A 24,900-nucleotide genomic window follows, 5' to 3' on the forward strand; every position below is an offset into this window, starting at 1 on the left:
GTGGTAGGGAAGACCAAAAGAAACTGAGAAGACACCAAATGAAAACAGCTACAAGCAAAGCCTCAAAGAAAAAAAAAGTTAATTGAATACAATCTCAACCTGAATAGAGGAAAAATTGAGAAAAGAAATGAGGGATGCAAAAAATTATTAAAAGAGAATCATATATACTGCAACATATTTAACATATATAGGACTGCTTGCCATCTTGGGGGGGGGGGAGGAGGGAGGGAGGGGAAAAAAACGAAACATAAGTGATTGCAAGGGATAATGTCGTGTAAAAATTATCCTGGCATGGATTCTGTCAATACAAAGTTATTATTAAATAAAATAAAATTTAAAAAAAAAAAAAAAAAGAGAGAATCATAGGGGCAGCTATGTGGCACAGTAGATAGAGCACCAGTCCTGAAGTCAGGAGGACCTGAGTTCAAATCTGACCTCAAACACTTAATACTTCCTAGCTGTGTGACCCTGAGCAAGTCACTTAACCCCAATTGCCTCAGGAAAAAAAAAAATTGAAAAAAAAAAAAAAAAGAGAATCATAAAGCTTAGTAAAAGAGGCAAAAAAAAAAAAAAAAAGTCTTAAAGAAAACACCTTAAAAATAGAATTGGCCTAATGGTAAAAGAGGCACAATAATTCACTGGAGAAAAGAAGTCCACAAAAAGAAGAATGGGAGAGGGGGATAGAGCCAAGATGTCAGAGAGTAGACACATTTTTATCTGAGCTCCTCCTAGTATCTCTCAGGTCAACACCAAATCAAGCCTCTGAACTGGTTTTGGAGTGACAGGACCCACAAATATTTGGGGAGTAACAAATTTCCAGAGAAGATATTTTGAAAAAAACTTCAGAAAAGGTTTATTATAATCAGTCAGAGGGTGAAATGGCTGAGCACAGATGCAGCATATAGAGACAAGGCATTGTAGTGTCTGTGAGCTGGGAATCTACTGGGAGGCTTTTAGACAAAATACAGCTGCATTAGCTATTCTGTTCTAGTTACAAGCCAGTGGGTCAGCAGATTAACTGTGAGACATCCAAAGCAAATACAAAAGGCAAATAGTGACCCTCTGAACCCCAGAAAACTTTGGGACCTAGCCATGCCTATCCAGCCCCAGAAGTCAGTCAGCAGCATTGGCCCCAAGACCTAAAGAAGCTGTTGCCCATAGAGGAAGCTTGAGACAATCTCCCCTTTGTCCTAAGAGCAGAACCCAGCCTTTAAAAAAATAAGCAAAAAAGCAAAATCTGACCATAGATAACTTTTATGAAGAAAGAGAAGAACATATCTCAAACCTTGAGGATTCTAAAGGCAAATCATCTCCTGATGAAGTTCCAAAGGGTGATATGAGTTGCTCTCTTCCTCCTCCCCATCTCACAAAGCTCTCTTGGAAAAATAAAAAAAAGGATCTTAAAAAGAAAGTTAGAAGAAAAATGGGGAGATGGGAACTTTGCAAGAGAATTTGGAAAAGGAAACACAGAAATTATCTGAAGAAAGCTCCTTAAAAAATAGATTTGATTAAATGGTGAAAAAAAACCATATAACTCTTTACAAAATAGATATGAAAAAGAAACCAATTCATTGAAAAAGAATTTGTGAAATGGAAAAAAAATGCAATAAACAAAAGGCCTCATTTAAAAGTTCAATTGGCCAAATACAAAAGTGATAAAAAAAGCTAACTGAAGAAAATACTTCACTAAAAATTAGAATTGAACAAATGGAAGTAAATGACTCAATGAGACTTCGAGAATCAGGCAAACAAAACAAAAAAAAAAACCCTCCAAAAATGGAAGAAAATGTAAAATACCTCACTGGAAAAATAACTTACCTGGAAAAGAAAAGACAATACAAGAATTATTGGACTTCCTGAAAACAGATGAAAAAAAGAGCCTAGATATCATCTTTCAGAAAATCATCAAGGAAAACTTCTCTAATGTCCTAGAATCAGAAGGTAAAATAGCTATTGAAAGAATTCACTGATTAGCTCCTGAAAGAGACCCCAAAATGAAAACTCCAAAGAACATTGTAGCTAAATTTCAGAACTATCAAATCAAGGAGAAAATATTACAAGCAGCCAGAAGGAAACAATTCAAATATCGAGGAGCCACAATCAGGATTACCTAGGATCTAGCAGCTTCCACTTTAAAGGATTGAAGGCCATGAAATCTGATATTCCAAAAGGCAAAGGAACTTGAATTTCAACCAAGAATTAACTATCCAGCAAAATTGAGCATTATCTTTCAGGGAAAAAGATAGACATTCAATGAAACAGATGAATTTCATTTATTTCTGATAAAAAGACCAGAGGTAAATAAAAAATTTGATCTTCAAATACAGTACTCTAGAGAACATAAAATGGTAAAAAGGGAAAAAAAGGACTTTCTTTTAAAAGTTAAAAAGCTGATATCCCTATATGGGAAGATGATGTTTGACTCTTGAGATCTATATCTCTGTTATGGATATACTTAAAGAGTACAGGTATAATTTGATTTTATTATGGCGATATAAAAAAAACTAGAGAAGGAAAAGTGATTCTATTGGAAGAAAAGGAAAACATTGTTAGACTGGGATAAATTATATCTCATGAAGGGGCAAAAAGTACCTATTACAATTGAAGAAAAGAAGGGAGGGAGTGAGCATTGTGTAAATCTTACTCTCATCAGATTTGACTCAAAGAGATAATATCAAACACATTTATCTTCATAGAGAAGCTTGTCTCATCCTAAGAGGAAATCCCTAAGAGGGTAGAAGGGAGAAAAAAAGGGGAGGCTAATAGGGGGAGGCTAATAGAAGGGAGACCAGAAGGAGAAAAGTACAAGAAAGGGGGAGGGGCTGTAAAAGGAGAGAGCTGTTTCAGGAAGGGGGTGGTCAGAAGTATCATTGGAGAGAAAGGAAAGGGGGAAAGGAAAGAGAAATTTACTGGGGGAAAACAAGATGGCAGGAAATACAGAATTAGTAATTTTAGATGTGAATGTGCATGGGACAAACTCTCCCATAAAACAGAAGCAGATAACTGACTGGATTAAAAACCAGAATCCTCCAATTTGTTGTTTACAAGAAACACATTTAAAGTAGAGTGATACATTCAGAGTAAAGATAAAAGATTGGAGCAGAATCTATTATGCTTTAACTTAAGTAAAAAAAAAAAAAAAGCAGGGGTAATGATCTTGATTTCAGATTGAACAAAAGCAAAAATAGCTCTAATTAAAAGAGACTAGAAAGGAACTTACATCCTATTAAAAGGTACCATCGATAATGAAGTAGTATCAATACTAAACATATATGTACCAAGTGGTATAGTATCCAAATTCCTAGAGGAGAAATTAAGAGAGCTGCAAGAAAAATTAGACAGCAAAACTATACTAGTGGGGGAAACTGAACCTTGCTCTCTCAGAACTAGACAAATTGAACCACAAAATAAATAAGAAAGAAGTTAAGGAGGTAAATAGAATTCTAGAAAAGTTAAATATGATAAGATTCCTGGAGAAAATTGAATGGAGACAGTACATGGAACCTATACAAAAATTGATTATGTATTAAAGCATAAGATAAAATAAAATGCAAAAAGGCAGAAATTATAAATGAATTTTTCCAGATGATGATCCAATAAAAATTACATGTAATAAAAGGCCAAGGGAAAATAGACCAAAAATTAATTGGAAACTAAATAATCTAATCCTAAAGAATGAGTGGGTGAAACAACAAATAGTAAACACAATAATTTCATTCAAGAAAATGACAATAATGAGACAACATACCAAAATTTAGGGGAAGAAGCCAAAGCAACTATTAGGGGAAATTTTATATCTCTAGATGCTTACTTGCATAAAATAGAGAAAGAGAAGATCAATGAATTAGGCTTGCAACTAAAGAAGTTAGAAAAAGAACAAATTAAAAACCCCAAGTAAATGCCAAATTTGAAATTCTTAAAATAAAAGGAGAGATTAATAAAATTGAAAGTAAGAAAACTATTGAATTAATAAACAAAACTAAGAGTTGGTTTTAATTTAAAAAAACAACAAAATAGATAAAACTTTAGTTAATTTGATTAGAAAAAGGAAAGAAGAAAATCAAATTATTATTATCAAAAATGAAAGGTAGAACTTCCACCAATGAAGAGGAAATTAGAGCAATAATTAGGAATTATTTTGCCCAACGATATGTCAATAAATCTGGTAATCTAAATGAAATGGAGGAATACTTGCAAAAATATAGATTGCCCAGATTAACAGAAGAGGAAATAAATTATTTATATAAATAAATTACTTAAAAAAAAAAAAAAGAAATTGAACAAGCTATTAATCAACTCCCTAAGAAAAAATCTTCAGGGCCAGATGGATTTACATGGGAATTCTACCAAACATTTAAAGAATGATTAATTTTAATACTATGCAAACTATTTGAAAAAGTACAGAATGAAGAAGTCCTACAAAATTCATTTTATGACATAGATATGGTGCTGTACCAAAACCAGGTAGTGTCAAAATAGAGAAAGAAAAATTGTTCCAAAGACCAATTTCCCTAATGAATCTTGTTGCAAAAATCTTATTTAAAATATTAGCAAAGAAATTACAGCAAGTCATCCCCAGGATAATACACCATGACCAAGTAGGATTTACACCAGGAATTCAGGGCAGGTTCAATGTTAGGAAAACTCCTAACATAATTGATTATATTAATAACCAAACTAACAAAAATCATATGATTATCTCAATAGATGCAGAAAAAGCATTTGGCAAAATCCAATACCCATTATTATTAAAAACACTAGAAAGTATAGGAATAAATGGAGCTTTCCTTAAAATGATCAGTAGCATCTATGTAAAACCATCACCAAGTAAAATGAGATTAAAGGAATTAGCGTATGTAATGAGTAAACCAAATTATCACTCTTTTGCAGATGATATGATGGTATACTTAAAGAACCCTACAGAATCAAATAAAAAATTACTAGAAACAATTCACAACTTTAGCAACATTGCAGGATACAAAATAAATTCATATAAATCATCAGCATTTTTATACATTACCTATAAAGTTCAGCAGCAAGAGATAAAAAGAGAAATTCCATTTAAAATAACTGTAAATAATATAAACTATTTGGGAGTCTATCTGCCAAGACAAAGTCAGAGACTATGAATACAATTACAAAATACTTTCCCCACAAATAAAGTTAGATCTAATCAATTACAAAAATATCAAGTGCTCATGGGCAGGCCAAGCAAATATAATAAAAATATCAGTACTACCTAAATTAATCTACTTATTCAGTGCCATATAAATCAAACTCCCAAGAAATTATTTTACAGATCTAGAAGAAATAATAACAAACTTCATCTGGGAGAACAAAAGGTCAAGAATTTCAAGGGAATTAATGAAAAAAATGCAAATGAAGGTGGCCTAATTGTACCAGACCTAAAACTATATTATAAAGTAACGATCATCAAAACCATTTGATACTGGCTAAGAAATAGCATAGTCAATCAATGGAATAGGTTAGGTTTCACAGGACAAAATAGTCAGTGACTATAGTAATCTAGTGTTTGACAAACTCAAAGACCCCAGTATTGGGAATAAGAACTCATTATTTGATAAAAGCTGCTGGGAAAAATTGGAAATTAGTATGGCAGAAACTAGAGTTTGACCCACATCTACTACCATTTACTAAGATAAGGTCAAAATGAGTTCATGGTTTAGACATGAAGAGTGATATCATAAGCAAATTAGAAGCACAAAGGATAGTTTACCTCTCAGATCTGTGGAGAAGGAAGGAATTTGTGGCCAAAGAAGAACTGAAGTACATTATTGAATGCAAAATAGATAATTTTAATTATGCTAAGTTAAAAAGTTTTTGTACAAACAAAACCAATGCAGACAAGAGTAGAAGGGAAGCAATAAACTGGTAAAAATTTTTACATCCAAGGTTTCTGATAGAGGCCTCCTTTCTAAAATATATAAAGAATTGACTCAGATTTATAAGAATTCAACCCATTGTCCAAATGATAAATAGTCAAAGGATATGAACAGACAATTTTCATGTGAAGAAATGGAAATCATTTCTAGTCATATGAAAAGGTACTCTAAATCACCATTGATCAGAGAAATGTAAATTAAGACAACTCTGAGGTACCACTACATACCTCTGATTGGCTAATATGAAAGGAAAAGATAATGACAAATGTTGGAGGAAATGTGGGAAAACCGGGACACTAATACTTTAGTTGGTGGAATTGTGAACTGATTCAACCATACTGGAGAGCAATTTGGAATTATGCCCAAAGGGTTATCAAACTATGCATACCCTGTGATCTAGAAGTGTTTCTACTGGGCTTGTATCCCAAAGAAATCATAAAGGAGGGAAAGGGATCCACATATGCAAAAATGTTTGTGGCAGCCCTTTTTAAGTGGCAAGAAACTGGAAACTGAGTGGATGGCCATCAGTTGGAGAATGGCTGAATAAGTTATGATATATGAATGTTATGGAATATTATTGTTCTAGAAGAAATGATCAACAAGATAATTTCAGAGAGGCCTGGAGAGACTTACATGAACTGATGTTAAGTGAAACAAACAAAATCAGGAGATCATTGTACATGGCAGCAACAAGATTATATGATGATCAATTGTGATGAACATGGCTCTTTTCAACAATGAGATGATTCAGGCCAGTTCCAATGGTCTTGTGATGAAGAATGCCATTTGCACCAGAGAGAAGACTGGGGGAACTGATTGAGGATCACAACATAGTATTTTCACTCTTTTTGTGGTTGTTTGCTTGCATTTTTTTCTCATTTCCCCCTTTTTGATCTGATTTTTCTTGTGCAGCATGATAATTATTTAAAAAATATGTACAGAAGAATTACACATGTTTAACATATATTGGATTACTTGCCATCTAGGAGAGGGGGTGAGAAGAAGGGGGGGATTTAAAACACAAGGTTTTGCAAGGGTCAATGTTGAAAAATTATCTATGCATATGTTTTGAAAATAAAAAGCTTTAATAAACAAAAAAAAAAGGAGAATAGCTCAAATGGGAATGGAGATACAAAAAACTCATTGAAGAAAAGACTTAAAATTTCACTGAAGAAAGTAACTCCTTAAAAATTGAAATTGGCCAAGTGGGAGCTAGTGACTACATGAGACATCAAAAAACAATAAAACAAAATCAAAAGAATGAAAAATAGAAGAGCATATGAAATGTGTCATCAGAAAAACAACTGGCATAGAAAATAGACAAGGAGACAGAATTTAAGAATCATTGGACTGCCTGAAAACTATGATATTCTTTGATCAAGAGCCTAAACAATATTTCAAGAAATTATCAGGGAAAACTGCTCTAGTATCTTCGATCATGAAAGGATTCATTGATCACCTCCTAAAAGAGATCCCAAAATGAAAACTCCCGGAAATATCATAGTTAAATTTCAGATCTTCTAGATCAAAGAGAAAATATTTTAAACAGCTAGAAAGAAATACCAAATATTATGGAGCCATAGTCAGGATCATACAAGATTTATCAGGTTCTATAATAAAGGAATGGGATGCTTAGAATATGATATTCTGGAAGGCTAAAGAGCAAGAATTACAAACAAGAATCACTTATCCAGCAAAACTAAATATAATTCTTCAGGGGAAAAAGTGGATATTTAAATAGAGGACTTTTGAGAATTCCTGATGAAAAGACCAGAGCTAAATAGAATATCTGACATGCAAACAGAAGACTCAAAAGAAGCATGAAAAGATAAATAGCAAAGAGAAAGCACAAGAGATTCAATAAAGTTAAATTGTTTACATTCCTAGATGGGAAAATGATACATGTAACTCTTAAGAACTTTCCCATTATTGGGGCAATTAAGGGTATTCATAGACAAAAGCATGGGTGTAAGTTGAATATGTTGGGATGATATCTAAAAAATGAAATCAGGGGAAAGAAAGAGGGATCCAGAGGGAGAGGTAGAATGGAATAAATGATCTCACATAAAAAAGGCACAAAAGAGTTTTTAAATTAAATGGAAGTTGGGGGTGGGGAGAAGTAGACAAAACTTGAAACTTACTCTGATCAGAATTGGCTCAGAGGGAATAATATACACCTTCAGTTGGATATAGAAATTTATCTCACTCTCTAGGAAAATATGAAAACAAGGGGGTAAAGAGAAGAGGGCTGTCCTAATAAAAGAAAGGTAAGTTTTGGGGAGGTCAGAAGCAAAACACTTTTGAAGAGGAATAGGATGAAAGGAGAAATAGAAAAATAAACGGGGGAATAGGCTAGAGAGAAATACATTGAAATAATAACTATGGAAAAAATTTCATAGCAAATTTCTCTGATAAAGATCCCATTTCTCAGATATATAGAGAACTAAGTCAAATTTATAAAAATAAGTCATTTCCCAATTGATAAATGACCAATGAATACAAAAAAGTAGTTTTCACAAGAAATCAAGTTATATATAGTCATATAAAAAAATAGTTATTGATTAGAGAAATACAAATAAAACAACTCTGAGATACCAGTTCAAATCTTTCAGATTGGCTAATATGACATAGAAAGGAAAAATGACAAATGTTGGAGGGGATGTGGAAAAGCAAAACATTAAAGCATTGTTGGTGGAGTTGTAAACAGATTCAGTCATCTTGGAAAGCAATTTGGAACTTTGCCAAAGGGATATAAAATCATACCCTTTAACCCAGCAATACCACTACTAGCTTTATATCTCAAAGTGATTTTTTTTAAGTGGAAAAGTATCTTCATGTATAAAAATATTTATAGCATCTCTTTTCATGGTGTCAAAAAATCAGAAATTGAAGGGATGCCCATCAATTTGGTAGTGACTAAACAAGTTGTGATATATGTTTGTGATGGAATATTATTGGGCTAACAAAAAATGACAAGCAGGATGCTTCTAGAAAAACTTACAAAGACTTACATGATATGATGCACAGTGAAGTGAGCAGAATCAGGAGAAGAGTATTTATAGTAACAACATTATTGTAAAGTGATCAATTGTAAATGATTTAGCTGTTCTCAGCAATAAACTTATCCAAGATAATTCCAAAGAACTCATGATGAAAAATCCCATTCATCTCCAGAAAAAGAACTGATGGAGTCTGAATTCAGATCAAAACAATTTTTAAAAAAATTTTTATTTTTCTTTTATTGTTGTTTTCTTCTACAATGTCACCAATATAGAAATATTTTTTTCATGACTCAGTTATACATACTGAGTATACTCAGTATGTATAACCTATATTAAATTGCTTCCCTTCTCAATGGAGAGGTAGGAGAAGAAGAGAGAGAGAATTTACAACTAAAAATTTAAAAAACATGAATGTTAAAAATTATTTTTATATGCAATTGAGAAAAAATTAATTTAAAAATGTATTGAGCTATACAGCTTCATACTATCTTCTGTTACAATAGTATGAAGCTGTATGGCTCAACACTTTTAAAAATATTAATTTTTAAATTAGTTTTTCTGGAACTCCTGCATAAATGTAATGTAACTTAAATTTTATGTGTCATATTGCTGTTTTTAAATTTTTCTTATATTACCATAACTCTCTCCTGCCATGTTCCTCCCCTAAACCTTCCCAGAGAACTATCTCATATTTTTTAAAACATTTTTAATGTAAAAGAATAAAATTAACATAACTGATTGATATATTTAAAAAGTCTGTAAATATGTGCAATATATAACACTTGTACCTTCCTCCTGAAATTAGGTTGTATTTATGCTGCATGTTCATGTTACTTGTGTGTTGTTACTCCCACTAGACTGTGAAATCCTTGAGAATAAGGACTGTATTTTTATATCTTTGTTTCCCCAATGCTTTTCACCTCCTTCTACTTTCCTGCAGAATAAGAGATTTTTTAAAAAAAAAATTATTGTTTTCTTTTTTTTCTGGTTATACATGGGCATTGATTTTTTTTAAATACACATTTCTTTATGGAATCATGTTGGGAGAAAAAAAATCAGAAACAAAGGGAAAAACAATGAGGAGGGAAAACAGAAGAAAAAGAAAAGAAAAGTGAAATGGCATGTGTTGATTTACATTCATTCTCTATAGTGTTTTCTCTGGATGCAGATGACATTTTCTATCCAAAGTTTATTGGGATTTCCTTGGATCACAGAGCTGCTGAGAAGAACCAAGTCTTTCATAGTTGATTATTGTACAATCTTGCTGTTACTGTGTTCACTGTTTTTCTGGTTCTATTTGTTTCATTTAACATCAGTTCGTGTAAATCTTTTCAGGTCTTTCTAAAATCAGCTTCTTCATAATTTTTTATAGAACAATAATATTCTATTACACACACATACTATGACTTATTCAGCCATTCTCTAATTGATGGGCATCTCCTCATTTTCCAATTCTTTGCCACCATAAAAAGAACTGCTAAGGTAAGAGATTTCTATATCCAATTTAGTATGTTATTCATTGAGCCAATTCTGATGAGAATAGGTTAACTCACTCCCGCTCCCTCTCTCCTCTTCCCTTGTAAAAGCTTTTTTTTTTTTTTTTTGACTGTTTTATGGCAGATAATTTATAGCATTCTACTTTCCCTTTCCCTTTTTCCCACTACAATCTTCTCTCAACCTTAATTTTAAAAAATATATTATCCCTTCATATTCAACTCACATCCGTGCCTTCTATGTACACTCCTTCTAACTGCCCTAAAAATGAGAAAGTTTTTATGACTCACAAGTATCATCTTCCCATGTAGAATTGTAAACAGATTATCCTTATTAAATCTCTTATGATGTCCCTCTCCTGGATACCTTTTTATGCTTCTCTTATGTCTTGTATTTGAAAGTCAAATTTTCTATTCAGCTCTGGTATTTTCACCATGAATGCTTGACATTTCTCTATTTCATTGAATATCCACTTTTCCCTGAAGGATTATACTCAGTTTTTCTGGGTAGGTGATTCTTAGTTGCAATTCTAGCTTTTTTGCTCTCCAGAATATCATATCCCTAGCACTCTGATCCTTTAATATAGAAGCTACTAAATCTTGTGTTATTCTGACTTTGGCTCCACTCTACTCCAATTGTTTCTTTCTGAATACTTGCAATATCTTCTGCTTGATCTGGGAGATCTGGAATTTGGCTATAATATTCCTGGGAGTATTCATTTAGGGATCTCTTTCAGGAGGCGATCAGTGAATTCTTTCGATTTCTATTTTATCAACTTGTTTTAGAATATTAGGATAGTTTTCCTTGATAATTTCTTGAAAGATGATGTCTAACTCTTTTTTTGATCATGGCCTTCAATAGTCCAATAATTTAAAAATTACATCTCCTGGATCTCTTTTCCAGGTCAGTTGTTTTTTCAATGAGATATTTCACATTGTTCTCTATTTTTTAATTTTTGGGATTTTGTTTTATTGTTTCTTGATTTCTCATAAAGTCATTAGCTTCTATTTGCTCAATGCTAATTTTTAAGGATTATATTCTTTGGTGAACTTTTATATTTGGTCAATTTCCTTTTCCATTTGGTCAATTTTTCTTTTTTAGGCATTCTTCCTCTCATTGGCTTTTTACATTTCCTTTTGTATCACTCTCATTTCTTTTCCCAGTTTTTCTTCTATCTTATTTGATGTTTAAATTTCCTCCTGAGCTCTTCCATGGTCTGAGACCAATTCTTATTTTTCTTGGAGGTTTCAGATATAGGGATTTTGACCTTGTTATCTTCTTTTAAGTATGTTTTTTGATCTACTTCGTCACCACAGTAACTATGGTCAGAATAGTTTTCTGTTGTTTACTCATTTTTTCAGCCTATTACTTAGACTAATTAAGTCTTTCTTAAAATAGGACTCTGTTTCCAGGGTGAAGGGTGCAATGTCCCAGGCTTCAGGAATTTTATGCAAGTGTTTTCAAAGATCCTTCTAGGGACTTGTAGGTTTTTAGTTTTTCCAAGGGGGTATGATCTAAAAAGAGTTTTTTTTTTTTTTTTTTTTTTTTTTTTACTATTCTCCTGGCCTGTGCTCTGGTCTATGAGCAACCATGTGCACCCTTTTTTGCCCTGGAATTGTGAGGAGGATTCCCACTCCACTGTGGCTATACGTTCTAGTGTACTAGTTCCTTCTTGCAGACTGTGAGGCAGGACTGTATCCTGGATCTGAGTATGGGCTAATCAATAGAGAACTGCCTCAGTGCTAGCAAAAAGTCTCCTGTAATATTCTTCTGACCAGCTATTTGACCTCCTTACCATCTGTATAGGAAGATCTCTGGAAGCAGCCCCTACTAATTCAAAGGCTCCCAAGGTTGTTCCTAATGTGCTGGGGCTGGGGTTAGGCTGGTATGGTCTATGCTAGACTGTGCTCCACTCTCAGTTTAGGGCACCAAATCTTTTCTTTTAGTCTTCTAAGTTGTCTTTGGTGTCTGTGGGTTAAGAAGTCTAGAAACTTCTACTGAATCAGAGGCCCCAAGGATTTTTACTAGTTTGGGAGACTTCATTGTGGGGGTCTATGCCAGACTGCGCTCCATTCTCACCCTGATGTGACACACTTTTCCTGCTGAATCTCTAAGTTATTCTGGGCTGGAAAATGCCATCTTTTGTGGGTTCTGATGCTCTAGAATTTGTTTAGGGTCATTATTTAAAGGTTTTTAGAAGGGTTTGGGAGAAAACTTGGATGAGTCCCTGCCTTTACTCCTCCTTCTGGGCTTGATGATGATACTATTAAAGTGAACTTATGGAATGGATAAAGCACACCTTGCTTATTGTGTGTATGGGATGAATTAAGGGAAGACCCTTTCATGGGAATATGGCCTTAACTTATGCCTTAATAAGTTGACTTGAGACTTTAGCAATAACAAGTTGAGCTATAGCTAAAAAGCTGCAGGTGTTGGATTGTCTTGAATGAACATTCCTCTCCTGTTTCCCCCAACTCTTAATTAGCATTTAAGTACTTCTTTTAAAAGCAATTTATTCTTTTGTTTCTGGGATAGATTTCCACTTTTAGAATATAAGCCCAGACTCCCCCAAATAATGGTGGAAAAGAGAGGGGCACCTCTGTTTCAGGGAACTATTTACTCTTGTGTTTTGCAGTTTTTGCTTTGTACTCCTTTAACTGATACTCTGTCCACTGGAAGATGCCCTTTCTCAAGAAATCATAATACCCTCCCCCCCCCCTTTTTTTTTTTTTAACTTTTTCTTACTCTGAAAGTCTCTGATTTTAATTTGGGTTCACTGTCCCATACATTATGGGAATAACTTTATTTTTATTTAGATTTTTCTTAAAATTATTTTATTAGAATTTATTATTTTTTGTACTACATCTCAAACTATATTATAAAGTGGTAATTATCAAAACTAAGAAATTGGTTTGTCTAAGAAATAGAGTTGTGAATCAGTGGAATAATTTAAATAAACAAAATGACCATAGTAATCCAATGTTTGATTAAACCCTAAAATCCAAGCTTTTGAAAAAAAAAAAGAGCTCATTATTTGACAAAAATTGTTGGGAAAATTGGAAAACAACATGGCAGAAATCAAATATAGACTAAAGTTTCACACCACATACCAAGATAAGGTCAAAATGAGTACATGATTTGCACATAAGGGGTGATACCATAAGTAAATTAGGACAGCATAGGATATTTTACCTGTCAATTCTGTGAATAAGGAAAGCATTTAGGACCAAACTATCATGATATAGAAAGCATTATGAAATGTAAAAATTTAATTATTTTAATTATATAAAATGTTAAAGATGTTGCATAAACAAAATCAATACAATCAAAATAGAAGAAAAACAAAAAAAACTTGGAAAAAATTCAGAGTATCTCTGATGAAGTCATTATTTATCAAATATATAACTGTTAGATTTATAAGAATATAAATCATTTCTCAATTGATAAATAGTTGAAGTATATGAACAGATAACGTTCAGATAAAGAAATTAAAACTATTTATAGTTATGCAAAAATACTCTAAATCACTATTGATTAGACAGAAGCAAATTAAAATATTTTTGAGGTACTACCTCACACCTCTCAGACTGGCTAATGTTACAGAAAATAAAAATGATAAATGTTATTGAGAATGTGGAAAAACTAGGACATTAATGAATTGCTGGTAGAATACTAAACTGATCCAATCATTCTGGAGAACAATTTGGATCTATACCCAAAGGGCTATAAAATTGTATATACCTTTTGATTCAGCAATACCACTGCTAGGTCTTCACCCCAAAGAAATTTTTAAAAAGGGGGGAAAGGATCTTTTTATACAAAAATATTTATAGTAGCTCTTTATGTAATAGTTAAGAATTGGTAATTGAGGGGATGCCCATCAATTGAGGAATAGTTGAGTAAGTTGTGGTATATGATATTATGGAATATTATTGTGCTATAAGACATGAAGAACAGAATGATTTCAAAAAATCCTGGAACTGATTTTATATATGAACTGATACAAAGTGAAGTGAGCAGAACCAACAGAACTTTGTATACAGTAACAGCAATATTGCATAATAAAGAATTGTGAATAACTAGGATAATCTTAGCAATACAATGATCCAAGACAATCCTAAAGGACTCATGATGAAAAATCTTATCCACTTCCAGAGAGAGAACTGATGGTATCGGAATACAGATTGAATCATACCATTTCCTTCCTTCCTTTCTTCCTTCCTTCCTTTCTTTTTTCTTCCGTTCTCTCTTTCTTCCTTCCTCCCTCTCTCCTTCCTTCCCTCTCTGTCTCCCTCCCTCCCATCCTTTTCTTCTTCTTTCCTTCCTTCTTTTCTTCCTTCCTTCCTTCCTTCCTTCCTTCCTTCCTTCCTTCCTTCCTTCCTTTCTTCTTTCTTCCTTCTTTCCTTCCTTCTTTCCCTCCTTCCTCTCTCTCTTCTCCCTTCATTTCTTCCTTCTTTCCTTTCTTTTTTTATTGCTCAAGTCTTTTTGCACAAGATGAATGATATGGAGTCTTACATGATTGTACATTGTATATCAGATTGTACATTGTGAATCATATTGTTTACCATTTTGGGGGGGGGAAGAAGAAAGAGAGAGTTAGAATTTAGAACTCAAAACTTAAAAATATATTTTAAAATGTTATTACATATAATTCGGGGGAATAAAATATTATTTTTTAAAAAGACTGTTCCATTGTCCCTTCTCTCAATTGAACAATAAATAAGAGAAGAAAAAACAAAACCCTCATGACAAATACATATAGTCCAGGAAAACAAATTTCCACATGAACCATCCCTAATAATATGCCTCATTCTGCATTTTAAGTCCATCAGCTTTCTGGTAGGAGGTGGGTGGTATGATTCATCTTTAGTCCTCTGGATCCCTGGTTTATCATTGCATTATTCAGAGTTCTAATGTCTTTCAAAATTGTTTTTCTTTATAGTGGTGTGGTCAATAAATACTGTCCTAGTTTTGTTCACTAGAATGTCAAGTCTTTCAGAGTATGGAATAACTTGGAGGTTTTATGGTTTTTGGTTTTTACTTTTCTTTGTATCCTCAGAGCTTAACTCCAGTTAGGGTTTTCTTGGCAAAGATACTGAAGTGATTTATTATTTTCTTCTGCAGTTCATTTTATAGATAAAGAAACTGAAGCAAACAAAAGTTAAGTGACGTGCCCAGGGTCACACAATTAATAAGTATCTGAGGCTGGATTTAAATTTAGATCTTCTGACTGTTGGCCTGTCACCTATCTACTGCATCATATAGCTGCACAGTACTTGGCATATAGTAAGTGTTTGATAAATTCTTGCTAATTTGATTATCCCCTTGCCTCTACCCCTCCCACTCCAACTTGTTTTCCAGTTTGTGGTTATGACGAAAAAGAGCAGCTGTAAATATATTTTGTACATGAGTCCTTTCTTTCTTTGATCTCTTTAGGATATAGAGAAGTAGAGACATATTTGGGTCAAAGAGAATACACAATTTCAGAACATTTAGGACTTGTTACAAATTGCTTTTCAAAATGTTTTTACCAATCCATAGCTCCTTTAATAGAATGTAAGACTTTGAGGGCAGGAACCATTTCTTTTTTGTCTTTGTATCTATCCACATATTTAGCAAAATACCTGCACATAATAGGTGCTTAATATATTCTTCCTTTGTCATTGCTTTTTTTTTTTTTTTTTTTTTTTGTGCTAAGGCCTTTTAACCTGCTCCAACAAGGAGCAATAGGTTGAGACTTGCAGCAGGCATATACAATCAGACATGAATGAATGACATTTTACTTTTCATCAGTTCATTTAAGTCTTCCCAGGTTTTTCCAGCTATATCTTTCTAATTCTTTTGGCTCAAGCTCCTGTTCTAGTGCATTTTCCCAAATAGTAATCACTAGTGCCAAGTAATATCTTCCTTATATCACTAAGTGATTAGCATTCCAGTATCATTTTAATCAAGTTAATATCTCCCTTACATCATTATTTAATTGAGTGATTAACACTCTAATATCACTTAACCAATTAAAATCAATTAGATTTTACAAAGGGATATTTACTGAGAAGATATACCAAGAACAGAAGAGACACAAAGAACAGAATAACAAGTCTGGCTTCCACCTCCCAGACTACCCTAGCTAGGGACAATGGGCTTCGACTTATGGTGCTTGTCACAAAGCCTTTGCTCTCATGAGGTACAACCAAAAGACACCTTGTTTACTTGGGCAACCATTAATACACTGCCTCGGTGAGTTGAGCAATTCCTCATGGGGCTCAGCTACTGGCAAACTATGCGGATCTCTGGTGCACCTTGACCTCTGGAAATTCAAAAGGTTATCTTCTAGTCAGAGTTTATATCCTGGACTCAACCTAAGATCAAGAATTAATGGACCCCGAACCAGAAGGAGGTACCCTGCTTGAGACCGTGTGGGGTAGCAGAAGGTCACTACTGCTTCTACCTTTCTTTCTCTCTCCATCCAGAGGCTTACAGTAGTCCTACTCTTAATTACAGCCTGGAAAGAGAAAGGTCAAAGTTCCCCCATGGGAGTATTAAATAAGAACACTCAGTTCTAGCATGGCAGCCAATTAAAGGGGCCAGCACCCGGGGAAACAGAAATAGTAGGAGAATACCAGCTCTGGAGGTATTCTGGAGACTGGGATCCTCTAAGAGCCTAGTCCGCCTATTTCATATCAACATTATTATTTCATAAGCAGGCTCACTCTAGGTCTGAGTCTTCATTGGCCAGCCCCCATAAATATGAATACATGCAAAACAAATACAAGTTAACTGTGGGAGAGGGTACTAGCAGCAGGGAAGGGGAGTAAGGGTAAAGACTTTATGTATGTAACTCAAATTACAATATGGTACCTGATTATCCCTATAAAACATGCACAGCACACCGAGAAAGGGGCAAGAGGAGAAAAGGGTAGAAAACTGATCATTGATCTCTTTTATTTGTTTTTTGTCTTTGTCCTGACAGAGATTTCATATTTCTCACTTGTGGTATCAGAGCATTGCCTGGGGACGTGGACATATTGAGTGATGTATCAGGATGTAAATCTAAGTCTCCTCTCGAATCCAAGTCTCTTCTGACTTTCTAGACTTTGCAGCCATCCTGTCTCAACCACAGTCTCACCCTGGAGCATCCATTATTCCCTGCGGCTTTCTTAGCCTCTCTCTGTTCTCCCAAAGGCCAGATCCTCCCAGTTCTTTCATTTAGGAGAGGGGCCCAACCTGATCCATTTTCATTTCTTTCTAGGCTATGCTATTCAGCTCCCTTTTAGGCTTTTCTGGATTAGAATGTAAGCTTTTTGAGGGCAGTGCTTGCCTTTCTTTTCCCTTTTATTTGCATCCTTAGGGCTTGGTCTTTAGAAGTTCTTAAATGCTTTTGTCAGGCCTGGAGAGACTTACATGAACTGATGCTGAGTGAAATGAGCAGGACCAGGAGATCATTATATACTATATATAGCAACAATACTATATGATGATCAATTCTGATGGATGTGACTCTTCAACAATGAGAGGAACCAAATCAGTTCCAATAGAGCAGTAATGAACTGAACCAGCTACATCCAGCTAAAGAACTCTGGGAGATGACTATAAACCACTACATAGAATTCCCAATCCCTCTATTTTTGTCCGCCTGCATTTTTGATTTCCTTCACAGGTTAATTGTACACTATTCCAAAGTCCGATTCTTTTTGAATAGCAAAATAACTGTTAGGACATGTATACTTATATTGTATTTAATTTATACTTTAACATATTTAACATGTATTGGTCAACCTGCTATCTGGGGGAGGGGGAAGGGGAAGGGAAATATTGGAACAAAAGGTTTGGCAATTGTCAATGCTGTAAAATTACCCATGCCTATATCTTGTAAATAAAAAGCTATAATAAATAAATAAAATAAATAAATGCTTTTGTCTTCTAGATACCAAGGCCCAGGGCCACACTGCTGATTTCTTTCACAGGCTACTATAAAGGAGATGATCCTACAGAATCACTCAAGGCTGATCATCTTTGAAGGCCACATGAATCACTAAAAATCAATCAGGAATTGTCTATGTCCTTTCCACAAGATACAGATAGTAATGGCTTCATTCTCCTTAAGGAGGTATCCCTTGGATGGCTCCAAAAGCTCAAACTTTATAAACTCTTAGGTTGATTGGGGCAACTAGTCAAAGTAATCAGGAATTCTCCTGATCAGCCCCTTAATAATAATACCTAATATTAATATAATATTTATGATGTGCCCAAACACTTTATAATGATTATATCATTTGATTTTTACAGCTATTGTTGAATGCTATTATTATCCCTATTTAACAGAAGAATAAAAGTGAGGCAGAGTACTTAACAAGTAAGTTAGTAAGTTTCATGAGGCAGAATTTGAACTCTGGTCTTTATGACTCCAGGTTTGAGCTCTAACAACTGTACCACCTAGCTGACCCTATATGTCTACGTGTGTGTGTGTGTGTTATTATTTTTCCAGTTACTATTTGCTGAAATGTGGTATTTTTGAAGTTTTTTCATTGTGATAATGGGACTGGATATTTGAAATTGGGTCTGTTCCAAAAAACATAGAACTTTTGGAAAAAGCATCTAAACCTTCATACGCCCTTCTTAAACTACTCCCCAACTTCTCTTCCTATTTCTCTTGGGGCTGAAAATAGCTCCAGGCTTTCTGTGGTCCTATTTCATGAATGGGTAAATCTATGTACAAAGAGAAATATTTTTGACAATGTGGGACTCCTTTATATCCCAAGGATCTCTGAGTGAGGGTTTCAGTCAGTCTTGGAAACTGGGAGGGCCCTGGATCCCCAGCCCCCTTCTGAAGATCTGCTCAAGGTGTGGCTAACAACAAATGGTTAGGGTCCATTAGCAGCAATGAGACAGGCAGCCCTGAAAGCTTTTTAATCTAGGGTTGCAGGCCTCAGCTCCAGGATATTCAATCATGGATGGCATGTCCTGTTCTATTTTCCATTTCCTAGCTTCCAGGAAAACCTGAGTTGGGGGACAAGGGAGCATGCTAGTAGTTAATGAGGATGGCAGCAGGGTATGTTCCCTAGCAAACAATTGATCCTTCATCACAACAAACCCCTCCTCCAATTTCCCCCAAGGTTTTTCTCTCTCCCAGTGTGGGACAACAGTTTTCTCTCATTCTGTTTTCCTGGAAGCTGAGGAAATAGAACAGGTTGCCCAGGGCCTTGATTACTAAGCTCTGAAGTAGAGTGGGTGGATAGCATTGTGGCCACAAATTAAAAAGCTCTTTGCTGCCTGCCTGCCTTGTTACTCCTAATCACGCCTATACCCCTCATTCTACTATTTTGCTTCCTTTCCTGTTCCCTCCTCCCAGTCCAGAGAAACATGACCATTCCCTATTTAACCAGCCCCCTTTTACATCCATAAGAATGGGGGACCCCGGACTCCTCTTTGTCATAGGTTCTTAGGCTGAACCCCAAATTAGCTTTGATTCAGCTTTGAAAGCAAGGATGAGAGAGGTCAAAGGGCAGAGGCTTCAGACTCCAAGGGAGTAGCTCCTAGCCCTAGCCCATGTACAGCCCACCCTAGGACAATACCCCACCCCCATTCTGAGGACAGAGAGGGTGGGAACTTCAGGGCACATTGTCTCTGGCTCACGCATGACCCCTCCGTTCCCCCACCCCACCAAGGAGTCATGTGGCCTGCCTCTTCATTAGGGCCTGGATATATAAACGGGGGGCCGCTGGGAGGGCAGATGGAAGAGGATATCTCCAAGGACAAAGAAAGGGACAAGGACAAATTCATAGGCGGTGAGACCCCTGGGCTTGAGCCTCTAAAATTCAACATGGGGGGGGGGGAATGGTCTTTGGGACCCCAGCCCCATTATTGCTATCTGGGAAACAGTGGTGACTTCTTCAAAGAGAAGAATTCCACTCATGGTAAAGATCAGGGACAGTAGTGGGGGCATAAGGTTAATGTCTGGGAAGTTACAGGGATGAGGGTATGAGTCCTGGGTATTAAGTAATGCAGACTAGGGATTTGGAGAGAGTTATTGTAATGCTGGAGGAACTGAAGCTAGATAGAGATTAGAGAGTTTTCATATTTTATTTGAAAGGGAAATTGTGCTGGGAGTACGATGCCCCCAGGGTTGATGTCCAAAGCAACCAGCAGCCAATGTGAGTTCTCAATGACATATATATGCACATGGCTCCAAGCTTCCAGGGGCAGGGGTGAAGGCAGAGCACTGAGAGCTAGAACAGACTATCAATCGGGTTCTGACAGGGTCTGGGATAGGACCATAAATTCTTGATGATTTAGGAGGAATTAGGAGCCAGGAAGTCTGAACTCCCCCTTATCTTGAGATTACACATTTATAATTTATAACTTTAGAGTAACTAGCTCTGAGTTATATCAGTCTTAATGAACTGGAGGGGGGTTTTGCAACTAAAGGGAGTGAGACAGAAGAATTTAGGGAAATTGAGTCAGGACAATAAAAGGGAACTGTGGCACAACATTATGAGACACAGGAGCCCTTGCAGCACAGGGTGAGTCCATGTTTTCACAATGTCTATGCCAGACCATGTTGAATGCTTTGCTGCTGAGTTGGGCTGTGCTGCTGCAGGGATTTCCCATCACCCTGGGTGCCCAGAGCTCTCGGCAATACCCAGATGCCATCGGCTCCAGACTGAGTAGGTCAAGTCAAGCTCTGTACCCTGGACTCCTGCACTCAGCTCCTGATACCTCTCTGGGACTCTCAGGTCAGTACTGAAACCTGAGGATTGTGGACAACCAAGAGAACAAAGATTTCCCTCTGAGGCCCACAAAGATCAAATTTAAGGATTTTCCCCCTTTTTCTCAAGGCTCATGTCTACCCACTTAAGAAGCTAGAAAAGATCTCTAAGATCATTTAATGCAACTCAGAGTCCTACGCTGTAATCCACTGTAACATGGGAGGGTTGAGCAAGAAAGATGTTCCTTCTGGCTCTGCCTTTTCCCTTTCTTAAGGCTTCTTCCCAGATGAAACCTTTGAAGGACCTTCTCAGCTCTGATATTGTTCAACAGGAATTGAATCCAGGTTCCGCCTGTCCCCAAACCCAGTATTCTTCCTCTGAACCACATTGGAATTAGGGGCTGCAGCCCATCTTTAGAACTAAGTCCTCCTGGGACTGGATTATATCTTCTCCCTTACACACTCCTTTTCATTCTCCTTAGTGTTTTTTTTTTTTTTTTCTTTTTTTTCTTTGCCCAATCTCCCCCTCCAGGGATTTTCTGGCAGGCTGGGTTGGACTGGACTAGGTAGGCTACTACCTTCCCTTCACCTCTTCTCTCCTGCCAGGCCCTGGGATACAACCAGAACTGAAGCAGATGGCATCAGAGCTGGCAGAAGAATCCCTCCTGCAAGACACTGAGGCTCTGGCACCTGGGGTAAGTATCCCTGCAGGGAAGAAACAAAGTCACAAGGTGTAAGCTCCTGGCAGAAAGGAGAAAACATTTAGTTTCTTCAAGCTCCTATCTCCTCCTAAGGTCACAGAACTTAGAACAAGAAAAGATCTTAAGAGACTGTCTAGGTGAGGAAATGGTCTCAAAGAGACTGAACACTTTGCCTGAGTTTGTACAGGTAGTAAGAGAAAAGACAGTGTGATGGGAAAAAAGTGCTTGGGTCAGGAATCACACTGAGTTGAAATCTTTCCTTCCATATCTATTAAGCACATAGTAGGACCCTAATAATTTAGTTCTTGCTGAATTGAATTGTATCCAGTAATGGCTACCTCACGGCTTTGTTGGAAGATACAAATGTCAATGCAAGGCAAGTATTTTATAAATCTTAAAAGTGCTCTGTAAAGTATCGAATTCAGGATCTGAGAGAAAGTCTTCAACAAAGGAAAAAGGTTGGTGGAGCTCCCTTGGGGCAACAGGCACATTCCACGAGGCTTTTTCTTAGAATCAGGAAATTTCAGAGCTAAACCAAGGCTCGATTACTCCCCCACCCCCAACCCCCTTTCAGGTATAACACGGAGTCAAAGGTCCTCCTGGGCTGTACTCTCTCAGAAACTTACTAGCTGTTTTGCCTCCTGTAAATCACCCTCCCGTTGTGAAATGAGGGCAGAGGAAGTTCTGATCGCGATGAGGTCCCTTCCGGTTCTCAATCTCCCAACCTAGAAATATGGGGATCTCCCCTTTTTTCTTCCTTCCGAAATTTGAGAAGATCGTGTGGTGGCTCCGGCCCCCTCTCGGGACTTGAGAACAGTGAGTTAACTGCCAGGCCGGTGGTCTGAGCCTCTGAACCCTCCCCTCTCCGACCTCCCCAGATGCCCGGCCCCATGAGCCGCGAAGATCGCTCGCCCCGCCGCTGTGTCCGCCTTCTCGAGTCCTGCCTGGGCCACCAAGTCCCCTGCTGCGACCCGTGCGCCACCTGTTACTGCCGCTTCTTTAACTCCTTCTGCTACTGCCGCAAGCTCAGCACCAACTACCCTTGCAGCCGCAATTAGCTGGGCTAGGCTGAGGGCAGCGGGAAGCCCGACGTGTATGAGCGCCAATAAAGGCTCCCGAGAGCAAAGCAGGAAACCCGTGGCTGTGCGGCTTTTCCTTATTCTCCACCCCAGGATTCCGCCCCAAACAGGAGCAAACCCGGGCCCTGGGCTGGGTAATCCTAGACTCGGACAGAGGCAGGGCGCCGGCCGGAGTTTTCGTGCTTGGCAAAATAGGACTGGGGATGGGGAGACGCGGGGCAAGCACCGCCGAGCGGGAACGTTCCCGAAACTTATCCGGTCCGCACACTTATCCTTGCCTTTGCCTTCTGATTTAGCCTATCACAATTACTTAAATTGCTTCGAAGGCTTACAAAACAATCCACCAAAAACCACAAACACCTTTGGGAAGGGTAGATATCACCCCCATTTTACCAATAAGAAGGATAAAGTTCAGGGAAGTTAGTTTGCCAGCTGGGTGACATTCGAACCCAAGCTTATTCCACTCCAAACCCAGGATCTCTTCTAGTATTTTCCCCAAATGCACACTTGGCCCTTTATCTCATCTCCCCGCCCCCCCCCCCAAAAAAAAAAAAATAATTCAGCCCATCAGCACTGGGGAACTTCTCTTCCCAGCATTTAAAGAAAAAGTATTTCTAAGTATTTATTAAGAACCTTGGATTTAGACCAATAATTGCATTAGGTGAGATGGGACAAACAAGCACTGACCCCGATCTATAGAAACTACCGTATTGTAGATTTGGGACGTATCTCAGAGGCTAGCTAATCCAACTCCTAATCCCCTCGCCAACATCCTAGACAAGTGGTTGTTTGTCACCCAGCCCTTGCTTACGGCCGAGCGGCACATAAATAGAACGCCGGACTTGGGAATCAGTCTCGGACAGTCCTCGGCTGCGTGTGACCACGGGCACGGCAGCTCTCTGCCTCAGTTGACTCAGCTGTTAAATGGGGAAAATAATAACTCGCAGAGTTGTCGTATGTCCAAAATGAAACAATAGTGACAAAGTGCTTTGCTATTAAGACAGTTCTTTAAATAATGTGATGGTATCTGGAAAGCGCTGTTTTATTTCCGAGGGGGAAGGAGGCGATTAGGAAAACACTATAGAGAAAAGTGACCTTTCTCTACAGAATCAGTATCACAGCTGAGCTGGACCTTCGACGGTTTCATCTGGGAAGGATCCTTAAGATATGGGGAAAGGCAGAGCCAGAAAGAACATCTTTCTTGCCCAACCCTCCCATTTTACCACCAAGGATCCTGAGGCTCGGGGAGGGGAGGGGACGTTGCCCTAGGCCGCACAGCTAGTAATTTTAGAGGCAAAGTTCCCTAATAGCCCTTCGATCTTTCCCCGTCTCCTGGGGGAAATGGAGTGTGGGGGAGGAAGAGAATTAATCTAACTAGGGCCCCCCCCCCTTTCCTCGGGAAGGCGATTATGATCCTTCAAAAGACAATGTCTCGCAAGGAAGTGCCGCGTAGGTCGCGAGGCAGAGACCCCCCAAACATCCCGAGCCCAAACTACCTTCCAAAATCCATTCCCACTTCTCTCCCCCTGGGAACTAGAACACTTTTGCGCACGCGCAATGAAACAGTCATGCCGCTCATGCGCAATGTTTCCCGTGAAGCCAGGAGTCACCGTAAGCCAATAGTTCTCTTCGACCCTGGATCATGTGATCTGGGCGGAGGGATTGTCATCTGACTCAGCTGTCAGTGCCGCCGCCCTGGCGACGCGTCACCTGATCCTTGGGGGTGGGATCACATGCCCGGTCCGGTTCCGGTTCGGCTGTAGTTCCCCCTTTAAACTCCCCAACTCCCGGAGCCGCCTCAGCCATGATGTCGGCTTTCCCCGAGCTCTACTTCAATGTGGACAATGGCTACCTGGAGGGCTTGGTCCGGGGTCTCAAGGCCGGGGTGCTGAGCCAGTCGGATTACGTCAACCTGGTGCAGTGCGAGACGCTCGAGGGTGAGCGAGGCCCGCCCGGCCCGGGGGGAGCGCGAGGCTGATCCCGCCGCTGGGAAGGAGGGGGGAAGGCAAGGGCTAG

General features: G+C 37.6%; 2 protein-coding genes and 1 long non-coding RNA gene across 4 annotated transcripts in view; all 3 read left to right on the forward strand.

Annotated features, from left to right (window-relative positions):
• LOC127547910 (uncharacterized) overlaps positions 1 to 24,900 on the forward strand; it is a 351,717-nt gene that overhangs the window by 85,352 nt on the left and 241,465 nt on the right. The window lies entirely within an intron of this gene.
• AGRP (agouti related neuropeptide) lies at positions 20,501 to 22,939 on the forward strand. Its single transcript, XM_051975020.1, has 3 exons — positions 20,501 to 21,132; positions 21,711 to 21,799; positions 22,684 to 22,939. The coding sequence occupies exons 1-3, from the start codon at positions 20,928 to 20,930 to the stop codon at positions 22,861 to 22,863; spliced, it is 474 nt and encodes a 157-aa protein (XP_051830980.1). The 5' UTR covers positions 20,501 to 20,927; the 3' UTR covers positions 22,864 to 22,939.
• Positions 24,591 to 24,900, forward strand: part of ATP6V0D1 (ATPase H+ transporting V0 subunit d1) — a 99,985-nt gene continuing 99,675 nt past the window's right edge. The window contains exon 1 of the mRNA XM_051975014.1: positions 24,591 to 24,821. Coding sequence (XP_051830974.1) covers positions 24,689 to 24,821 — 133 coding nt within the window. The 5' untranslated portion in view covers positions 24,591 to 24,688. The remainder of the gene's footprint in view (positions 24,822 to 24,900) is intronic.

This window comes from Antechinus flavipes, chromosome 2 (genome assembly GCF_016432865.1).
Source record: "Antechinus flavipes isolate AdamAnt ecotype Samford, QLD, Australia chromosome 2, AdamAnt_v2, whole genome shotgun sequence".
Taxonomy (NCBI): domain Eukaryota; kingdom Metazoa; phylum Chordata; class Mammalia; order Dasyuromorphia; family Dasyuridae; genus Antechinus; species Antechinus flavipes.

Bases quoted from the DNA above. Each gene is read 5' to 3' on its own strand.
- AGRP (XM_051975020.1), top strand. From the start codon at position 20,928: ATGTTTTCACAATGTCTATGCCAGACCATGTTGAATGCTTTGCTGCTG. The intron at 21,133-21,710 runs GTCAGTACTGAA...CTCTCCTGCCAG, and splicing joins TACCTCTCTGGGACTCTCAG to GCCCTGGGATACAACCAGAA. The intron at 21,800-22,683 runs GTAAGTATCCCT...CGACCTCCCCAG, and splicing joins CTGAGGCTCTGGCACCTGGG to ATGCCCGGCCCCATGAGCCG.